Source organism: Phyllobates terribilis, unplaced genomic scaffold (assembly GCF_046119375.1).
Source record: "Phyllobates terribilis strain yellow unplaced genomic scaffold, ASM4611937v1 Scaffold_8__6_contigs__length_399053987, whole genome shotgun sequence".
Lineage (NCBI taxonomy): Eukaryota > Metazoa > Chordata > Amphibia > Anura > Dendrobatidae > Phyllobates > Phyllobates terribilis.
Window position 1 is genome coordinate 312,877,963 of NW_027362768.1, and position 20,067 is coordinate 312,898,029.

Consider the following 20,067-nt stretch of genomic DNA (forward strand, 5'->3'; position numbering starts at 1 on the left):
TCAAAAGGTTGTTCAACAAAATATTAAGTTAAGAAGAGAACCATCATTTCTGTCCAGGCCTATTTCATGACTTTAATTTTTTTTTAAATTATATGGAAGCAGGGTGGAAAAGCAATGACTGGCTTTCATTTGTTAATTTTCATAGATTTTTAATTTATTATTACTTTTGTCAGATTCAAGTTATTTCTATGACCATTGTGGATTTTTCTTTTATTAAATGAGGGGTACCAACAATTTTGACCACATGTGTAGATCTTATATGGGCTGGTGATACAACAATATCAACATTCCTGGGTCAACAAGTAGTCATCAGTGCTCATGTAATTTCTCTACTGGACTATGCAGAATTTCATGGAGAAGAGTTGATGGCCTTGATGACTAGTTTTTATTTCAATATTTGAAAGAGAGCATCACACTAACAGTTGACTAAGGATGGACAAACTTATAAGATGCAATTCAACCAAAATGGTTAATTCTGCCTATATTGGCCACCATCTGTGCCTCTTCTTTTTGCCTTTCCCGGTCGCACACACCTTCTTCAATTTAGGCTGGGACTTCCAGCTCAACTTGGCTTCTGACGTCACTGCATGCCATGCTCTCATGTTGCAAGTCATAACGTCATGACATTACTACGTGCGTCGCTCAAGACCTTGTCAGCACCTCTCGCAATGCATGTCCAAGATGATGTGCACAATAGGCCTGGATGAGCTTGAAGTCCCAGCTCAGAGTGTAGCAGGCCAAAGAAAAGGCGTGCAACCACGAAAGCAACAAGAAGTGGCGTGGGGACTATACAATGAGCTGCAGGACAGTTGAGCGGTGAGAGGGAGTATATATAATTTTTAAAACTTTTACCAGCCCTCTAGAGTTCAGCAAAATGGTTTGCCACCATTTTACTGAAATCGCATGGCACTAACTGCAAAAAATCCATATTCTGAGGAATACAACTTTTTGAAAAATTTGGGAATTAAATTCCACTCGTTCACCTCTATTGGCCAATCACCATTTTATAATGCTCACTAGTGAAGGCTGATCGCAAATTACTGACAAAAATTATATCAAGATGATCATTAGTTATCTACCTTGTTGATGTTCGTATGATTGATCCAACCATCATCAAGCAAGATCATTGCTCCAGTCGATCCAATATGCGATGAATTATCTGCATTCTGGCTGATAATAAACTTAAGTGTATGGTTGGCTTTTACTATACCTTTTAAGTGTCTTTTACAGCAGTAGGGTTGAGTCTGTAGCTCAATACCTTCACGTATGAAGAAAAATCCGTGCACGTAAGCGTCGCTAAGTTAACATTAGATAAAAATAATGGGATTTGATGTCATATTCAGGAATAAAACATATAACTCTTACCTTGGTGGCGTCACCATTCTCGGGTTTTGTCAGTTCTGTGCTTTCATGTTCTTCACTGCTTCCTTCATCCATGTCACTGTCTTCATCCTGAGTAGAGTCCCTCTTTTGGTCAACAGATGTCCTAGTGCCCAGTCCAATATTTGCCACAGGTAACATGAGCTTTCTCGGTTCAACAGTTTCATCGTTGGAAAACACCTCTCCGACCACACAACACGAGGGGCTATCAATACCACTGTCTCGGTTGGGTATTTTACCATTGTCGTTTTGATCTACTGTGAGGTCCTCGTTGTCATTTTCTCGGTTTGATTCCCCGATTGTATGTACAGATGACGTTTCTCCGCAGCTATTGATGTCATTGATGCCCAAGTCCTTAAACTTAATGTTATCAGAATTTGACATTTCTGGGCTGTGAGACATCGCAGGATCATTGTCATCTGGCCCAGTCTGTTCATCAGCAGATAATCCACTCTCAACGGCTGAATCGTTCCTTGATGAGCGAGGGCATTTGGAAGCTCCTGATCCACGTTCCATTTTCAGATTAGAATTCAGATGGTTTTGCTTGACAGGTAGAATAGGTTGCCTGAAAAATTGGGAACCAGTTATATTGGTTGTTCAAATTACGATCAATTCACAAAATCCAGGTGTAAGGGAAATTATAGCATCAGTGAGATAACATTTCATTAAGTCTGACATTCACACAATTGACAACAGACAAAAGGCCACATCATCTATTATCTTATTACAGGAACTCAGATCCAAGGGGAGCATCACTGCCACTACAGAGAGTCGTTCCTGACACCCCGGCATAGTGAGCTGGAGCTTTAAAGCTTGGGAAGATGGTCCTTTCCTGGCCAGGTTGGACATCTCCTATTTTCTATGGGGAGGGTTTTCAAGGTATTTAATATGCAATGTGCTTGTTTCCTTATTAACCCACGGTCCAATCACAGAGCTGCAATTTGAATAATACAATATAGGCCATCCTGCAAAATGGAGCCCAGGACCAGACACATAAAAGATGGCCTACACAATGGAATGGTGTTCACTTGGGGGCCCTACCTGACTGGATGTGGTCCATAAACCTTTTCTCCTTCCCCAATGGAAACAGAAGAACAACTTTAGATGGAAACGTTTAGGTATTTCTGTTGTTTCTCCCTCTTTATTTTATAACTGTTTTGCTTATTTGTGTGTCACTTTATTTTTAATCTTTTTATACCCTTTTCTTGTAAGTGCTGTATTTTTTATATTAATGTTTTTAAGCAGTTTGGTCCTTGTATGTGTGGCACCCCAGGGGTCTGGTTACCACAGTAATAGAAATATTATGTCTGGGAGCAAGTGGGAGGTTTCTCTGGTCAGGAGCCCTAAGCATGCAACACTGCCCGCCCAGACCTGGGAGGGGAGGAATCTGCCCTTATAAACTGGGTCTGGGGTGGGATTAGGTGAGTCAGAGCCTGGAGAGGGAAAGTGACAGCAGGAGCTCTGTAGGAGCAGGAGCGAGTGCCAGAGGCTGGAAGCTAGATAGCTCGCCTTAGCTGAAGACACTAAACCCGGACACGGAGTCCGAGGCTGTGGGGACATCCAGGTCCAGCAGCAGAATCCAACCGGCAGGGGATTCCAGGTCCTCTGGCCTTAGAAGCCCGGAGGCACGGTCACAAGCAAGGGACCAGCACTGCCGTCGTGGAGCGGAGGCTAACAGAAGGCCCCAAGTCACCGGCCATACGGGTGAGCACCACACGGTATACTCAGGGACGTGGGATACTTCTACCCGCATAGAGCAAGGTAGCCAGGAAAGAGTGCAGATAGACGGGGAGGCCTACAACTCCACCTGGCCAGGGGGAGATCCTGCTTGCTCACAGACTGACCAGGCCCCTACTGCTAACCAGTACTCCCGGGAGGGTCTGCTTTATAACATCAGTAAAGACCCTGAACTGCACTGCACGGACTCAGAGTTATTCCTGCTGCGATCGTGCACCATCACTTCCATCATCCACACTAACTGCCCTGAGGCTATACTCCTCCCGTGGGGAGTCATCCCATTCTAAGCTGCACACATAATACCAGCCTCAGCGGTCTGCCCTGCAGCGGCGGTCCCCACTGACCGCAATCCACGGGTGGCATAGTCGGACAATTATCACAATACTAAAACTGCCACTGGTTTGACCGCCCTGGGCACGGACCGGGTCACCGCCACGGAAGACTACAACCCCCAGCGATCCGGCTCCGGGTACTCCCGCACCCGTGCATCCACAACACAGGCCCAGGGGGCGCGTCATATGCTTTTAAAGAATCCATAGCCTTTCAGAGAGCGAATGACCTTTTGATTGTTGGACAGTAGTATATATTTCGGGGACTCAACGCCCCGTGTGCTTGACGAGTGGTGGCAGAGTGTTGTGTAGGTGCGGTGTGTGGACGGTGTTGGGGTGTGATTTATGCTCCTTTCGCAGGCTATAACAGAGGTTGAGTGCAAGATTGAGCGAGAGGAGATGCATTAACCCTTGCAGTCGCACCACACATCACGTGCGGAGAAGTGTGCACGTGACACCAGGTAACACTAATGATTCTCAATAGGAAAGCTTGAAAAGTGCAATTGAATATACACTTCAGAAATATGCAACTGTGTGCTACTTACAGTACAGACCAAAAGTTTGGACACACCTTCTCATTTAAAGATTTTTCTGTATTTTCATGACTATGAAAATTGTACATTCACACTGAAGGCATCAAAACTATGAATTAACACATGTGGAATTATATACTTAACAAAAAAGTGTGAAACAACTGAAAATATGTCTTATATTCTAGGTTCTTCAAAGTAGCCACCTTTTGCTTTGATGACTGCTTTGCACACTCTTGGCATTCTCTTGATGAGCTTCAAGAGGTAGTCACCGGAAATGGTCTTCCAACAATCTTTAAGGAGTTCCCAGAGATGCTTAGCACTTGTTGGCCCTTTCGCCTTCACTCTGCAGTCCAGATCACCCCAAACCATCTCGATTGGGTTCAGGTCTGGTGACTGTGGAAGCCAGGTCATCTGGCGTAGCACCCCATCACTCTCCTTCTTGGTCAAATAGCCCTTACACAGCCTGGAGGTGTGTTTGGGGTCATTGTCCTGTTGAAAAATAAATGATGGTCCAACTAAACGCAAACCGGATGGAATAGCATGCAGCTGCAAGATGCTATGGTAGCCATGCTGGTTCAGTATGCCTTCAATTTTGAATAAATCCCCAACAGTGTCACCAGCAAAGCACCCCCACACCATCACACCTCCTCCTCCATGCTTCACGGTGGGAACCAGGCATGTAGAGTCCATCCGTTCACCTTTTCTGCGTCGCACAAAGACAGTGGTTGGAACCAAAGATCTCAAATTTGGACTCATCAGACCAAAGCACAGATTTCCACAGGCTTTTTGCCTGTCCTTAGCAGTGGTTTCCTAGCAGCTATTTTACCATGAAGGCCTGCTGCACAAAGTCTCCTCTTTACAGTTGTTGTAGAGATTTGTCTGCTGCTAGAACTCTGTGTGGCATTGACCTGGTCTCTAATCTGAGCTGCTGCTAACCTGCGATTTCTGAGGCTGGCGACTCGGATAAACTTATCCTCAGAAGCAGAGGTGACTCTTGGTCTTCCTTTCCTGAGGTGGTCCTCATGTGAGACAGTTTCTTTGTAGCGCTTGATGGTTTTTGCAACTGCACTTGGGGACATTTTCAAAGTTGGCCCAATTTTTTGCACTGACTTACCTTCATTTCTTAAAGTAATGATGGCAACTCGTTTTTCTTTACTTAGCTGCTTTTTTCTTGCCACAATACATATTCTAACAGTCTATTCAGTAGGACTATCAGCTGTGTATCCACCAGACTTCTGCACAACACAACTGATGGTCCCAACCCCATTTATAAGGCAAGAAATCCCACTTATTAAACCTGACAGGGCACACCTGTGAAGTGAAAACCATTTCCGCTGACTACCTCTTGAAGCTCATCAAGAGAATGACAAGAGTGTGCAAAGCAGTCATCAAAGCAAAAGGTGGCTACTTTGAAGAACCTAGAATATAAGACATATTTTCAGTTGTTTCACACTTTTTTGTTAAGTACATAATTCCACATATGTTAATTCATAGTTTTGATGCCTTCAGTGTGAATGTACAATTTTCAAAGTCATGAAAATACAGAAAAATCTTTAAATGAGGTGTGTCCAAACTTTTGGTCTGTACTGTATATCTGTCAAACCTGCTGATACTGGTGAGTTCGGGTGGCGTTAGTCTAATGTATATGAGAGCCTGAAGTGTTGGATTCCCCTGCAGCAGGATTCCACACTGGTGAAATGAAGTACTACACAGTGCCCGTTAAAATCAATTGGTTGTTTATTTAAGCAGGACATGATTCTCCCGAGAAAAAAATATATATTTTTCACAGTTTTTCACTCTGGCCTGCACATGAAGATCCTAAATAGGGGACTTCTCTTTATTAAACCAGAATTCCCTAAGAGAGAATATGAAAAAGTGTTTTCTAAACTGGACAACCCCTTTAAGGTAGAACGACACTCAAACATTTAGCGTTGACTTGAGTGGCCTATAGAATTTATATTTACCTGAAATTCTCAAACTTTTCAATGAGAATACTGATGTCGGACTTGTTAGTCTGATTCCTTTGTCTTGTTCCCAATCTTCTGGTGGCTTTATGTATGGATGGCAGCGGTCTTGAGGGTGCTGGAGGGATTCTTAGGCCAGACCTATCTTGTCCTCCTGATATGAGATGAGCTGGCTTAGGAGGTACTAACAATCAAAAAGAGAATAAAATTAGAATCTGTAAGAAGAAGTACAAGTGTTTGCTTCGTATCCATTTCCACACATATTTAATGGAGTATTCTGCACTGGTAAATGTGAACGGTCATCTAGCACCAATGATTGCTCTATGCAGGTAAGTTTTGGGGCTCGTAAGTTAATGCATGCTTCACCAAAGCAAGGTCAGATTTATGTGCAAATCGGCAAATTAACAAATCCAAAAATTAAAATATAAAAAAACACACAAAACATTTTGCCTGCATAGTGTGAAGGTAAAACAGTAGAACATTAAAAAAAACACCTTGCTCCAATAGCCCATCATGTAGCACCACCTTATGTTTTTCTTTCAAACCACTATTAATTGTGAGCCATTGTCATTAGCTCAGTCCCTTACATGCAGTCTAACAGGTAGAAAATGGTAACTTTCAATCACACTGGCCACTAGGATTTTTTAAAACTCACTTCTTGACCTTTTAAGTAAAGTTTTCAGCAGACTCATTATCACCAGAGGCAGGATGACAATGACGGGAAACACTTCTATACACAGCAGCAGATAACACAGGATCCACCAATCACAATAGGCGATGTCATAGCAGACCCTTCACAATAACCTTTGCACACGCTCATTAGATGTTTCAATACAAAAGTTGGGGTCAGGGTCTGACCATTGTGGCTACGCACATGTGTTGTTTCCTGAAACAGGAAGTTAAAGTCTCAAAAAGCCCCAGTAGTCAGTGTTAAAATTGTATGATTTCTATTTATTTTTAATACAGATTGCGATAGGTAAAAAAAATAAAAATGACAAGATTAAAGAAAAAAAATACATTTAACACAAAAAGCTGCCTTTAAAAATAGGTTGATTTCTTAGGTGAGCGTCCCTTTTCTTTTTTGGATAACATTGGGAACATACTAGATCTGTTTGGATCATACTTGCCGATTTTTCACGACAAGCAAGCAGGAGATGTGTTTGTTCTGAAGCCTCTACTCGCACACGCGTTTCTCACCTCTGTTGCCCAATTCCCCCATTTACTCCCTGATTGAACAAGCCTCCAAAAATATCTGTTTTTTGGGAGGTGTTGGGTAGGTTTGTCAGCACCCACGAGATTTGCTCACTCTTCCAAGAGTCTGGATGGGGGATCTCCTCTTATTCTCCGTATGTTGGAATGTAGGAAACAACACATGCACATAGTCACAATGGTCAGACCCCGACCCTATCTCACGTGGTATGCAGGGATTATTTGTGGGAGAAAAAAAAGGTCCATTTTTTCTCCCGCACATAACCCTGCACACTGCATGAATGGGTGTGTCAGAGGTGACAGACAGTCGCCCTGCAGTGGGTTGCAAGAGATCTTGACATATGGCATTGCAGACAGCTGCTTAGATAAGAGACTGTCTTTAGAACCGAGAGACTACCTCTCTCTTGCTAATTTGCTCTTTGGCCTGGGTGTATATATACCTGGTGCGTCTGAGAGGGCGTCGCCGGTTATATTCATTTCTACTTGTAAAGCTTAGCAGGAGCAGTACCTCGTCCCCTCTGGAGGTTGAGGCCGTGTGCACATTTGAAGATCATCTAAAGCAAAGCTATTTTACCTGTTTTGTCTACCCTTGTTGTCTTTAGAGTTTTAGTGGAGGTTGACTAGTGCTCATCTCCTTCCATCCCTAGCCATATGCCAGGGAAAGTAGGGCGAGGCACGCGATCAGCGATAGACGAGGAGGCAATGTAGGGACATTAGTTGAGACAGGGTGACACTAGACCAGACTAGGAGGTCTCCACTTCCCCCTTTCCCTAGTGTCTGGGCTCCCTCTCCATTTTCCCTTTGTGTTGCCCTTACACCTGGTATGACAATGATTGTCACATATGTATTATCATCCACTTAAATTTCATCCACTTAATAATGTCATCAAATTTAAATTTCTATTATTTTGTCAGAAGTCACAAAATGACAACGATAGATGTACCTGGAATATAAAAGTTATATAAATAACCCAGTAATATTAGCTCCCCTTTTACAATGTAATGTTGTACACATGATAAAGGTCCAGTATTAGCACGTATTAGCAGTCTTGTGATTAAATGCCTCAAATTAATTCTTTGTGACCAGTCCCTTGACAAAGTATGTCAGAAATGTGCAGATAGAAGGAATTGTAAATCTACTTACATATTCCTCGTCCCTCCCACACACGCATAGAGGCTTCTGAAAATTTGTGGCTAACCACTGTCAACCTTCCTTCCTTCTATAGTTGCACTTGCTGAGCTCCGAGTAACTCAATAGCTACCGGAAGGACTGAACTATAGATGAGATAATCTGAGCACAGACCATCTGAAGAGTTTTTGTCTGATTTAAAAGGATTTAAAGCTCAGAAATTAATAATGAATATGAGGAGCAGGTCACAGACAGGAATACAAATGACTCCTTCTTATACTATAAAAGCTGATTATATATTATTTCATGCAGATGGCGGTGTGCACAATGAGAAAGATAAAGGGCACCGAGGTGACTGGAGAGATTTTTAATGATGCTTTCTGCAAAAGGTCAGGTCATAATGTCGGCGACTTATGCAACATTATGACAATTATTGCACTTGATGATGAGGGTGATATTGATAAGATTAATGATGATGATTACATAGAAATCAAAAGACTATAAAATAGTACATTTAAAAGGGGTGGTCCGATACCTATAATGCCCTTTATAAATATCTATCTTTAAGCCCTAACCACTTTTGTAATTTGCTTTATTATAAAATTCCCTACTAATCTCCCATTCCTACTAATTCCTATGGGCTTTTATATCTTCCTGTGACGTTTCGTTTAAGGGGAGGGTCAAATGAGACATCACAGGAGGATGGCACTGCAGTTACTACGCCGCAGTGTCAATCATCTCCCAAAGAACAGGACATCATAAAGGGGCAGCGCTATGGTCACTTACCACAGCTACGTCACTGCTGGCCTCTAATGAGGTCATATTTCAGGGGGAGGTGATGGAGAAGTAACCATAGCTTCAGCGGCCCCTGCCACACTATCTGTGCCTGCCACTGAAATCTTCAGTGACCACTGCCACATTTCTGACCCCACCGCCTGCATCTACTATGGCCACTGCCACAGTCTCTGCTACTATCACTGTTGTCTAGAAAAAACCTGGGAGTCTGAACTGAAACGTAAATTGATGTGCATGCAGAATGTAAATGCATGTTCACATAAGGCCATTAGACAGAAAAAAAAGAAGACAAAAGCTAAATACACTAATACCTAAAAGTAAATGGATAAATCGCACAGTGCATAGAAATAATGATAAATAATAAAGGGTATTTAGTTAACATAAATTTTGATCAAAATAATGTAAAAGCCATCCCGCAACGTCACGGCAACCCTTATGGGACAGTCCTAACTCTAATATTAAAACCTTACCATTTGTCAAGTGACATACATATGGATAAGGGCAGAGAGACTGAACCCTTAGTAGAAGCATGGACCTGAGAGGCAGAATGAACCTTTCAGCTCAGACAAAGGGCGACCACACCCTTATATGTACTACTGCACATTAGACTACAAAGAAAGTTTACATTATTTTGATCAAAATTTATGTTAACTAAATACCCTTTATTATTTATCATTATTTCTATGCACCGTGCGATTTATCCATTTACTTTTAGGTATTAGTGTATTTAGCTTTTGTCTTTGTTTTTTTCTATCACTGTCGTCTCCCTGAAATCCCTTAACTGAGATGTCATCAGGGGACAGTGATAGAAGCAGGGTAAGTGACAGCAGAATCGCCCTCTGATGACCATTCATTTGAGTGCGGTTCTGCTGTCATTCACCTAGCTTCAATCACCGCCATCTCTTTCCCTGAATTGAGAGGTCATCGAGGGGAAATGATAGAAGCAGGGTGAGGGATAGCAGTGTTGCCCCATAGCTTCCATCACGCCATCAAAAGAATAGTCATCAGAAGGCTGCGCTGCCATGGCTCACCCTGCTTGTATCGCTGCCCCCTGATGACGCCTCATTTCAGGGAAAAAGACGGCAGCTTCAGAAGCAGAGACTATGCCGGTGGAGAGTGAAGATGCAGGCGGCGGGCAAAGATGTGTGACAGTGGCCACTTAAGGTGTAGTCACTTTTCCATCACCTTCCCTGAAATAGGACGTCGCCAGGGGATGGCAGTGGCAAATTGTGGTGAATGACTGCAGCGCCACCCCATGATGATGTCCTGGTTCAGTGGAGATGATGGAAGCTGTGGGGAAGTGACTGCAGGGAAATCCCTCCAGTGACGTCACGTTTCAAACTCTCCTCAAACAAAAAGTCACAAGAAGTAAAGTAAAGAAGACAGATATGGGGATTATCAGGATAGAGTGAATGGTAGGGAATTTTCTAATAAAGCAAATGAAAAAAAGTGGTAAGGGATTATACATAGATATAATTCCCTCTACAAATATCAATCGAACCACCATTTTAACCCCTCAGCAACTTTTTATTCCAATCCTTTCACTTTGTGTATGTGACACTACTCCCATTGTCCAAATACCTGCAGCCCTCCGACCCACCTATATTTTGTAGATGAGGACATTGAGGAGAATAGAATGAATGCAATAGGTGGAAATCTTACCTATTGGAGTGCGGGGGAAGGTTTGCATTTGGGAACCAATGCCATGGCATGGTACTTGGGTAAGGATGTGCCTCAGGTTTAGGAGGGGACTCCTAGTCATTCGGCATAAAGTGGTGGACAACCACTTCCAGGAGTCTCTAAAGCTGACCAGGGATTTTTGAGGGGAACGCGCTGAGCCCAGCACACATTACGCTCCAGGAAGTTGTACTGGCGTGCCAAATGGGTGTAAAAAGTTATGCTCTAATACGCTATTTATTCTGGTCAAGTGACTGTACTCATTGGCTAAGTTAGGGTCAAGTAGTCATTTAAGGCATTTAGCTTCTGGTTCGGTTTCAGCAGAATTACAGGAACGAGATGTTACCCCAAGCGCTAGTCTTGGGAGGATAGTCATATACAAGGTCTTCTTTGTATGGGAAGTTTGTGATAAAATTCAGTGGGGAACAAGGGAGAAATTGCCAATGACCTTTTAGTTGGTGGGACCAAAAAGGCCATATAGGGAGGGTTAGCTGGCATCAACATAGGGTGGGGTTATGGACCAATTCTTGAGTGGCAGCCCCTTCCCTCTGTGTGTCGGTCCGGAGAGCAACACAGCAAAGAAAAAGAGAAGCTGCCGGGATACAGAATACTACAGAACAGCATAGAAGAGACAAGTTTCATCACAGAGGATTGAGCTGCAGCCGACAACAGAGGAAGTGCAAGTACCGGCTGTGCTGGGTCACGGCTGGAATGGACATCAAGTGAGACTGTATAAGGCAGAGGAAGTTGTGAGATACTACAAGAATGCATGCAGACCCAAAGTGGGCAGTGAAGGAATTCCCTTGCTAGTTAAATAGTTACCAAAAAGAGAACCAGCACAGGGTCAACTAAATTATCTGGAGAGACGGCACAAGAAATTGTATAGTTGGTCACCGCAGAAAGTGGAATCACAGTCGAGTTTCAAAATAATATGCTCTTTTGTTCCATTGCTTAAAAGTAATCTGCAACTAGGATTTTGCTACCCCATCTGAGAGCAGAGGCCCCAATTCCAGCTATGTGTCACTTACTGAGCTGCTTGATGCAGTTTTCATAAAATTTCTCTTTTTTTCTGCTGCAGATCTAGCAGTTCTCTGAATGCTGAGCGGTGTATAACCCTGCCAACATCACTGATTGGCTGTTTTCTGCCTATGTGCAGTGTATACAGAAAGCCACCAATCAGTGGTCGGGGCGGGGTATACAGGGTAGGAGGATTAAATGGCCAAACTAATCCTTTAGTGATAATAAAAAAAATAAAAATAAAACTGTTTAGGAAGTTAGCAAAACTACAACAATCAGCCCGGTAAGTGACATTGCTGGAATCAGGGTCTCGGTCTGTACATTATGTTGCTCTTAGGTTTAAAAAAAAACCTGGAGAGAAGTAAGAAACCCGTATCTGTGCTATTTCCTGTCGGGTAAAGATGCAGCCTTGTGATCCCCCATATTACACTTGACAAATAGTTGTATAGTTATACAAATTCTTTCTTCACTTATTTAACCCCTTTACCTCAGGGTGGTATGCATGTTAATGACCAGGCCAATTTTTACAATTCTGACCACTGTCACTTTATGAGGTAATTACTCTGAAACGCTTCAACGGATCCACCTGATTCTGACATTGTTTTTTCGTTACATATTGTACTTCATGATAGTGGTAAATATCGATATCAATTGCATTTATTTGTGAAAAAAATGGAAATTTGACAAAAATTTTGAAAAAATTTCACAATTTTGAAAATTTTAATTTTTATTCCGTTAAATCAGAGAGATATGTTACACACAATAGTTAATAAATAACATTTCCCACATGTCTACTTTACATCAGCACAATTTTGGAACCCAATTTTTTTTTATTAGTGCGCTATAAGGGTTAAAAGTTGATCAGCGATTTCTCATTTTTCCAACAAAATTTACAAAAACATTTTTTTTAGGGACCACATCACATTTGAAGTGACTTTGAGGGGCCTTTACGACAGAAAATACCCAAAAGTGACACCATTCTAAAAACTGCACCCCTCAAGGTGCTCAAAACCACATTCTAGAAGTTTATTAACCCTTCACGTGCTTCACAGGAATTTTTGGAATGGGGAAGAAAAAAATGAACATTTAACTTTTTTCACAAAAATGTTACTTTAGACCCCAATTTTTTTATTTTTGCAGTTGTAACAGGAAAAAATGGACCCCCAAATTTGTTGTGCAATTTCCCCTGAGCACGCAGATACCCCATACGTGGGGAAAAAACACTGTTTGGGCGTACGGCATGGTTCGGAAGGGAAGGAGCGCCATTTGACTTTTGAATGTAAAATTTGCTTGAATAATTAGCGGACGCCATGTTGCGTATGGAGAGCCCCTGATGTTCCTAAACAGTGGAAACCCCCCACAAGTGACACCATTTTGGAAACTACACCCCTCAGGGAACTTATCTAGATGTATGGTGAGCACATTGAACCCCCAGGTGCTTCACAGAAGTTTATAACATGGAGTCGTGAAAATAAAATTTTCACATTTTTCCCACAAAAATGTTTTTCAGCCCCCACTTTTGCATTTTCATAAGGGTAACAGGAGAAATTGCACAATGCAGCTTGTTGTGCAATCTCTCCTGAGTAAGCCGATACCCCATATGTGGGGGAAAAACACTGCTTGGGCATACGGCAGGGTTCGGAAGGGAAGGAGCGCCATTTGACTTTTTGAATGTAAAATTTGCTTGAATAATTAGCGGATGTGTCCCTGATGTGCCTAAACAGTGGAAAACCCCCACAAGTGACACCATTTTGGAAACTACACCCCTCAGGGAACTTATCTAGATGTATGGTGAGCACATTGAACCCCCAGGTGCTTCACAGAAGTTTATAACATGGAGTCGTGAAAATAAAATTTTCACATTTTTCCCACAAAAATGTTTTTCAGCCCCCACTTTTGCATTTTCATAAGGGTAACAGGAGAAATTGCACAATGCAGCTTGTTGTGCAATCTCTCCTGAGTAAGCCGATACCCCATATGTGGGGGAAAAACACTGCTTGGGCATACGGCAGGGTTCGGAAGGGAAGGAGCGCCATTTGACTTTTTGAATGTAAAATTTGCTTGAATAATTAGCGGATGTGTCCCTGATGTGCCTAAACAGTGGAAAACCCCCACAAGTGACACCATTTTGGAAACTAGACCCCTCAGGGAACTTATCTAGATGTGTGGTGAGCACCGTTAACCCCAAGGTGCTTCACAGAAGTTTAGAACATGAAGCCGTGAAAATAAAAAAATCAAACTTTTTCTACAAAAATGATCTTTTAGCCCCAAATTTTTTAGTTTCACAAGACTAAGAGGAGAAAATGGAACCTAAAAACTGTTGTGCAATTTCTCCTGAGTACGCCAATACCCCATATGTGGGGAAAATACACTGTTTGGGCGCACGTGAGGGTTCCGAAGGGAAGGAGCACTGTGTGACTTTTTGAACGCAAAATTGGCTGGTATCAAGAGCGAACGCCATGTCTCATTTCGGGAGCCCCTGATGTGCCTAAATAGTGGAAACCCCCCACAAGTGACCTCATTTTGGAAACTAGACCTCCCAAGGATTTTATCAAGGGGTATAGTGAACATATGGAACCCAGAGGTACGACAGAATTTGATAACATTAGGTCATCATATTGAATAAGTTGTCATTAGTCTTGAGCGCAAGTGCTCGCTACTTGTGTTTGCATCGGGTACTCGGGTATGCACCAAGTATCACGGGTGCTCGAGCAACATGCTTGAGTCCCTGCCACGCAAGTTTCACGGTTGTTAGACACCCAAAAAAAAACATGCGGGGATCGCTCGTGCATGGCAGGCGATCCCAGCAACGTTTTTTTTGGCCGCGAAGCATATGGGAAAGATACTCGAGCATGTCACTCGAACACCCACGATACTTAGTGCATACCTGTGCACCCGATGCAAACTGAAGTAGCGAGCACTTGCGCTCAACACTGGTCGCCATATTGTGATCATTTTTTTTCTTTACTTTTGAAAAAAACCCATCCCTAACCCTATCCCAACCCCAACCCTAGCCCTAGCCACAACCCTAGAGTTTATTTTTTTACACCGTTCCTCGTGTGTTATAAGGTATTAGATGACTTTATTCTTCGGGTCGGTGTCAGCTGTCACACACTAAAATGACGCTTTTTTTTTTTTACAAAGACTAGTTTTGCATCGCCATATTTTGAGAGCTATAATTTTTTCCATATTTTGGCAGACAGTCATGTGACGGCTTGTTTTTTGCGGGACAAGTTGACGTTTTTATTGTTACAATTTTCGGGCATGTGACATTTTTTGATTGCTTTCTATTCCGATTTTTTGGAGGCAGAATAAACAAAAAACAGCAATTCAGGAATTGTTTTTTTGGGGGGGGGTTTATGCTGTTCCGCTTGTGGTAAAATTGATAATCCAGCGTTATTCTTCGGATCTGTACGTTTACAGCGGTGCCACATTTATATAGTTTATGTTTTACCGCTTTTACACAATAAAAACTATTTTTTTATATCGCTTTATTCTGAGAGCTATAACTTTTTTACTTTTCGGATGATGGAGCTGTGTGGGGGCTTGTTTTTTGCAGGACAAGATGACGTTTTCAGAGGTACCATTTTTATTTACATTCGTCTTTTTGATCGCGTGTTGTTCCATTTTTTGTTTGGCGGTATGATGATAAAGCATTGTTTTTTGGTTCGTTTTTTATTTCTTTTTTTTACAGTGTTCACTAAAGGGGTTAACTAGTGGGACAGTTTTATAGGTCAGGTCGTTCCGGACGCGGCAATACCAAATATGTGTACTTTTATTGGTTTATTTTTTTTTTCATAATAAATAAATATTATGGGTTCAATATATTTTTATTTTTGGGGGATTATTTTTTTCAAATATTTTTGCAATTTTTTTTTTTCTTTCATTTTTCTACTTTTTTTTTCACTCTTACACTTTGTCCCACTATGGGACTTTTACTTTTTGCAGCCTGATCAGCTGCATGGCATAGAGAGCAGAAGCTACCTATGGCATGCAGCCTGTCAGCGCTGCACACAGGGGAGACATTACTTTGGTCATGCACTGCGCATGACCACAGTAACGTCGTGCCTCCTGGTGACCCGGATGTTGTCATGACGACATCGGGTCGTCATGGCAACATCCGGAAGCCGCCGCAGACATCGCTGGACCCCGGCAGGAGAGGTGAGTATAGCGATCACCTCACTTTGCCACCGCAATGCTGCGATCGACTTCGATCGCAGCATTGCGGGGGTTAATTTGCAGGGAGCGGTGCGGGACCGCTCCCTGCACATGGCTCGGTGCGGGACCGCTCCCTGCACATGGCACTGGGTATCAGCTGTAACAATCAGCTGACACCAGGCGGCGATCGCCCCTCACCGATTGTGTGGGCGGGCGCGATCGCAGCGCGCGTAATAGTACGTAGCTGGTCCATAAGTCCCAGGGCACAGCTATGTACTATTACTGACAAGGTCGGAAAGGGGTTTAAAATCGATCTTTTTCTTTTTTAAGTGATATTTTTTTCCCTTTTTAAACTCCCAGAAATTAAATTCAATGGTATGTCAAAAACATTACAAGACATTGAATACCAACCTTGAGGTTTTTCTAGATTTGACTTCCTGATTGGATGAACTTTTGCCCTTGGCTTTTTTCCAGTTTGCTGAATACATGGTACCGGGCTTGTGTGCGTAGCTTTTCCAAATGGACTTGATTCAACATGACACTTCACTTGGAAAGTGGTGTAGCCACAACCTGAAAACACAAATAAATAACACTAGATTATTTGGGGTAAGAAAATGCCAAAAACATCAGTAATAAATAATTTTACCAATTAAACATTCTCTGTGAAATGGGAGTAGCAGCTCACGGTAGCCCCATGTCCCTTTCCCATAGGAGTTGTCAACCTACATAGCGTCTCCACTCTTTGAAGGTGGCTGTCACACAGTGCATTGGTACTGTGGACACTAAACAGGCCCCTAGAAATATGGGCTCCCTAGTCTATCCTGTCCCTTGAATTACTCCTGAAGGTGGAGACACTAGGTTCACGTGCCTTGCTAGGCTCCTAAATCAACCCTTATCTGTCCCCTGCCCCATCCAGGGAGCTGGAAAGCGGAGGTGTATAGGAATACACTAACCAGACAAACAAGGGAAGATGGACAGGAATAAATTAAAATAACAGTCGTACAAAATACACTCACCAAACAACAGAGTGGAACACCGGGGAGTTAAAGGAAGGAGAAATCAAATGGGAGAGGGTGAGGATATGCATACAAACAAACTCCAAGTAACAGTCTCCTGAACAAAATTTCCAAATGCCAACTCCAACCACAAACTAAACCTCCAACTCCAAACCAGGCAGTAATAACTAACACTGGCAATTCGTAAGTGCCAGTGGTGAGTATATATAGCAGAGGGGAGAGGTCAACACTGAACAGCTTCGACAATCCAGGTAGGAAAACTCCAGGAGCTTCAACTTCAACCCTTCAAGGAAAAAACCTGCTCTGTTTAACAAGATGGTGAAGTACTTCTAACCAGCGCAGAAGTTTGTGAAACCAGACGCTACGATCTTATGGCTCCTGTTGTAGTATCCCCTTGACAGTGGCATATCATTACCAAACAACTAAGTAGTTATGCCACAGTATACCTAGGGTGTCATGAGAAAAAAAAAAAAAAGACATGCATTATTAGACCTTCAAAGTCACTAAAATGAAAGGGACTGATTAAGAGTGGTATTATACGTGCCAGTCTTAATGAAGGGGCATGGTGGGGCAGGATGCGCTAAATTTATAAAGTATCTCACACCACTTAATGAATCTGGTGCATCTTCTCAGTGTTGTGCGCCTCATCAGAAATGCTACTCCACTCAGGGAATGGAGTATTATTCCTGGTGTAAGTTATCCCAATAAAGTGGCATAACTTTTGATGATTTCCGTGGGCATCACCACACTCCGGCCTGCTCACGCTCTGTCCAATTAGGCAGAGCTGTCTGAGACTAGACCCTGTAATAAGCAAATAATTAAATAGCAATAGTACATGTAAATAACATTGGGTACTTCGTTAACATTATTTTCATCAAAAAAGCGTAAAAGCTATCCCACCGCGACAAGGTGACCCCAATCAGGAGGGTCCTATCTTATCTATGGGATTAAAACTTTACCTTTTATATACTCATAATAGCTAAACACTGTGCCATACCTGTGAAAAGGTAAATGAAAAGGAGAAGGCAAATTGAATGGTAAACAGGAGTTTCCTTTCAAAGGGAAAAGAAAAGATTTCTGCAAGTGAATACAGTTACCTACGAGCGCATTCAACATACATTGAAATAAAGACTGACAAATAGCACAATACTATACAATACAGACAATAAAGATCCTTTCATATAAACAATGATCGGGTATAATAGGAGACTAGCAAGTGGCACAACCTTGCAAAAAACTCATGGCAGTAAATACTCTTAAAAAGTTTTTAGAAATTAGAAAAAAGATAATGTTTTGATTCCCAAAAGGGCACAATTCTTGTTCTTGGTATAAAAATTCAACCCAATTCTATACCAGGTCGGACCTGCACTAAATAAATATTGACAGCCTATATGGAATATAAGCTATAGAAGGCTATAAAGAAACGGAGAACCCTTATAAATGATTAATCACTGTATAAAAAGTATTATTTACCCATCTTAATTAGTATTTTCAAATATAATTTTATTTAAGGGTGACTTGTTTTGTAATGTCTTCAATCCCATCTGTGGACAACATGTTATAGAGCAGGATTAATAATATAGGTTTGTTAGTACAACTGCTGTATCATTTACTGCTCTTTCCTTGCTTAGGAGTCCAGTGGGCGGTCCTAGTGAGGGATTGACAGACTTTCCTAGAAGAGTGTACAGAAGGGGATACAGTAGATGTCAATCACTAAGTAGGACCACCCACTGGACTCCTAAGCATGGAAATAGCAGGGGTGTAAAAGAATAAAATAGAGACGAAGCTAATTCTTAACCAGTTCTATCTGCTCAGCTGCTTCTATTCCATAACTTGATCCCTGCAGATCAGAAACCTTACTCATCAGGACCAATTATATTAATTATGCAGAATATGTTTTTGGAATTACATTTATGTTTTTATTTTTATTTTTTTTTAATACATTGATTATACAAAAGTAAGAGATCCAGAGGTTAAAAACTTGGAAACTCTACTAAAGTAAGAAGATGGTACCCATAGGTGATATCTGTATCCCTCACCTGGAGGAACACGGAAAATCTAGCCAATAGTAACCATCGTTTTAATTTTTTAAAATACACGTGAAAAAAAATGAAATTTTGTAATATATCTTATCAGAGAAATCTGCTTCTTTCTCCTCCTGGACTGATTTTTCATTCTTAAAATTCTCAATTCACGGATAAAATGTGTCTTCAGCTAATACAGATTCTCCCATTACTGAGATAGGAGATGACAGTTGGTGCTTATAAAGTTCCATGGAGAAGTGTAACTGAATGTCTGTGTCGACCTCTAACTCCTCCCTTCTCCATAGAATCTTAGAAGCACCAACTGTCATCTCCTGTCTCAGTAATGGGAACTTCACAGAATAAAGATTGTATCCATGAATTTAGAGTGAAAGCTCAATCCAGGAGGAGAAAGAAGAAAATGTATCTGATAAGACGTTGCTTATTTTCATGTACACTAATGACTTATGAAATAAATATGAAAATGGTGGGGTCACTTTAACCACCGTAGGAGCTGCCTTACGTTGGTATCTATACGGGTGCAATTCAAACATATAGCAAAAAATAAAAAATAAAACTAGAAAACAAATACAAGCTGCACTTTAATCATCCAAACATAATGATCACGAGCAGATGAATGACAATCTCTGCTGTGCTACGAGACATTTGGTACTTGGCAGTTGTCTCAGGGTACAGCTATATTTTCAGAAGTGACACCATTCACCGTGTAACCCTTTATATATAACTAATACCTTTTTCTGATTCTCCGATACATATTTTAAAAGATACGTTAGTTTATTTTGTTTTAAAAGACCCATGGCTCAAAAAAAGTCTTTTACATTTATTTACTTGGCACCTCTAGGTCCAACATTGGCCTACCTAGTTAATTCATCAGACTGGGGTGCTAAGAGCCCACCCTTAACCAACTCCGGGGCCCCACTTTTCAGCTAGATGCAAATGTGACATTGTCCTCAATCACAAATGTATATAACAATGAACTGGGTAGATTGTTACATGAATAAGTTGCTTCCTTTGTATTTATATTGTGCCAAGTACTGCTCATATAAGAGGGTGGTGGCCCACCGGAGGATTCTCCTGTTCTC

General features: G+C 41.8%; 1 protein-coding gene across 1 annotated transcript in view; it reads right to left on the reverse strand.

Moving 5' to 3' along the window:
* The window catches only part of FGD3 (FYVE, RhoGEF and PH domain containing 3), a 340,862-nt gene that overhangs the window by 139,385 nt on the left and 181,410 nt on the right, over positions 1-20,067 (reverse strand). Inside the window, exons 2-4 of the mRNA XM_073644555.1 lie at positions 16,339-16,497; positions 5,944-6,127; positions 1,366-1,945 (exon numbers count right to left, since the gene is read on the reverse strand). Of these exons, the coding sequence (XP_073500656.1) occupies positions 1,366-1,945; positions 5,944-6,127; positions 16,339-16,497 (923 nt within the window). The remainder of the gene's footprint in view (positions 1-1,365; positions 1,946-5,943; positions 6,128-16,338; positions 16,498-20,067) is intronic.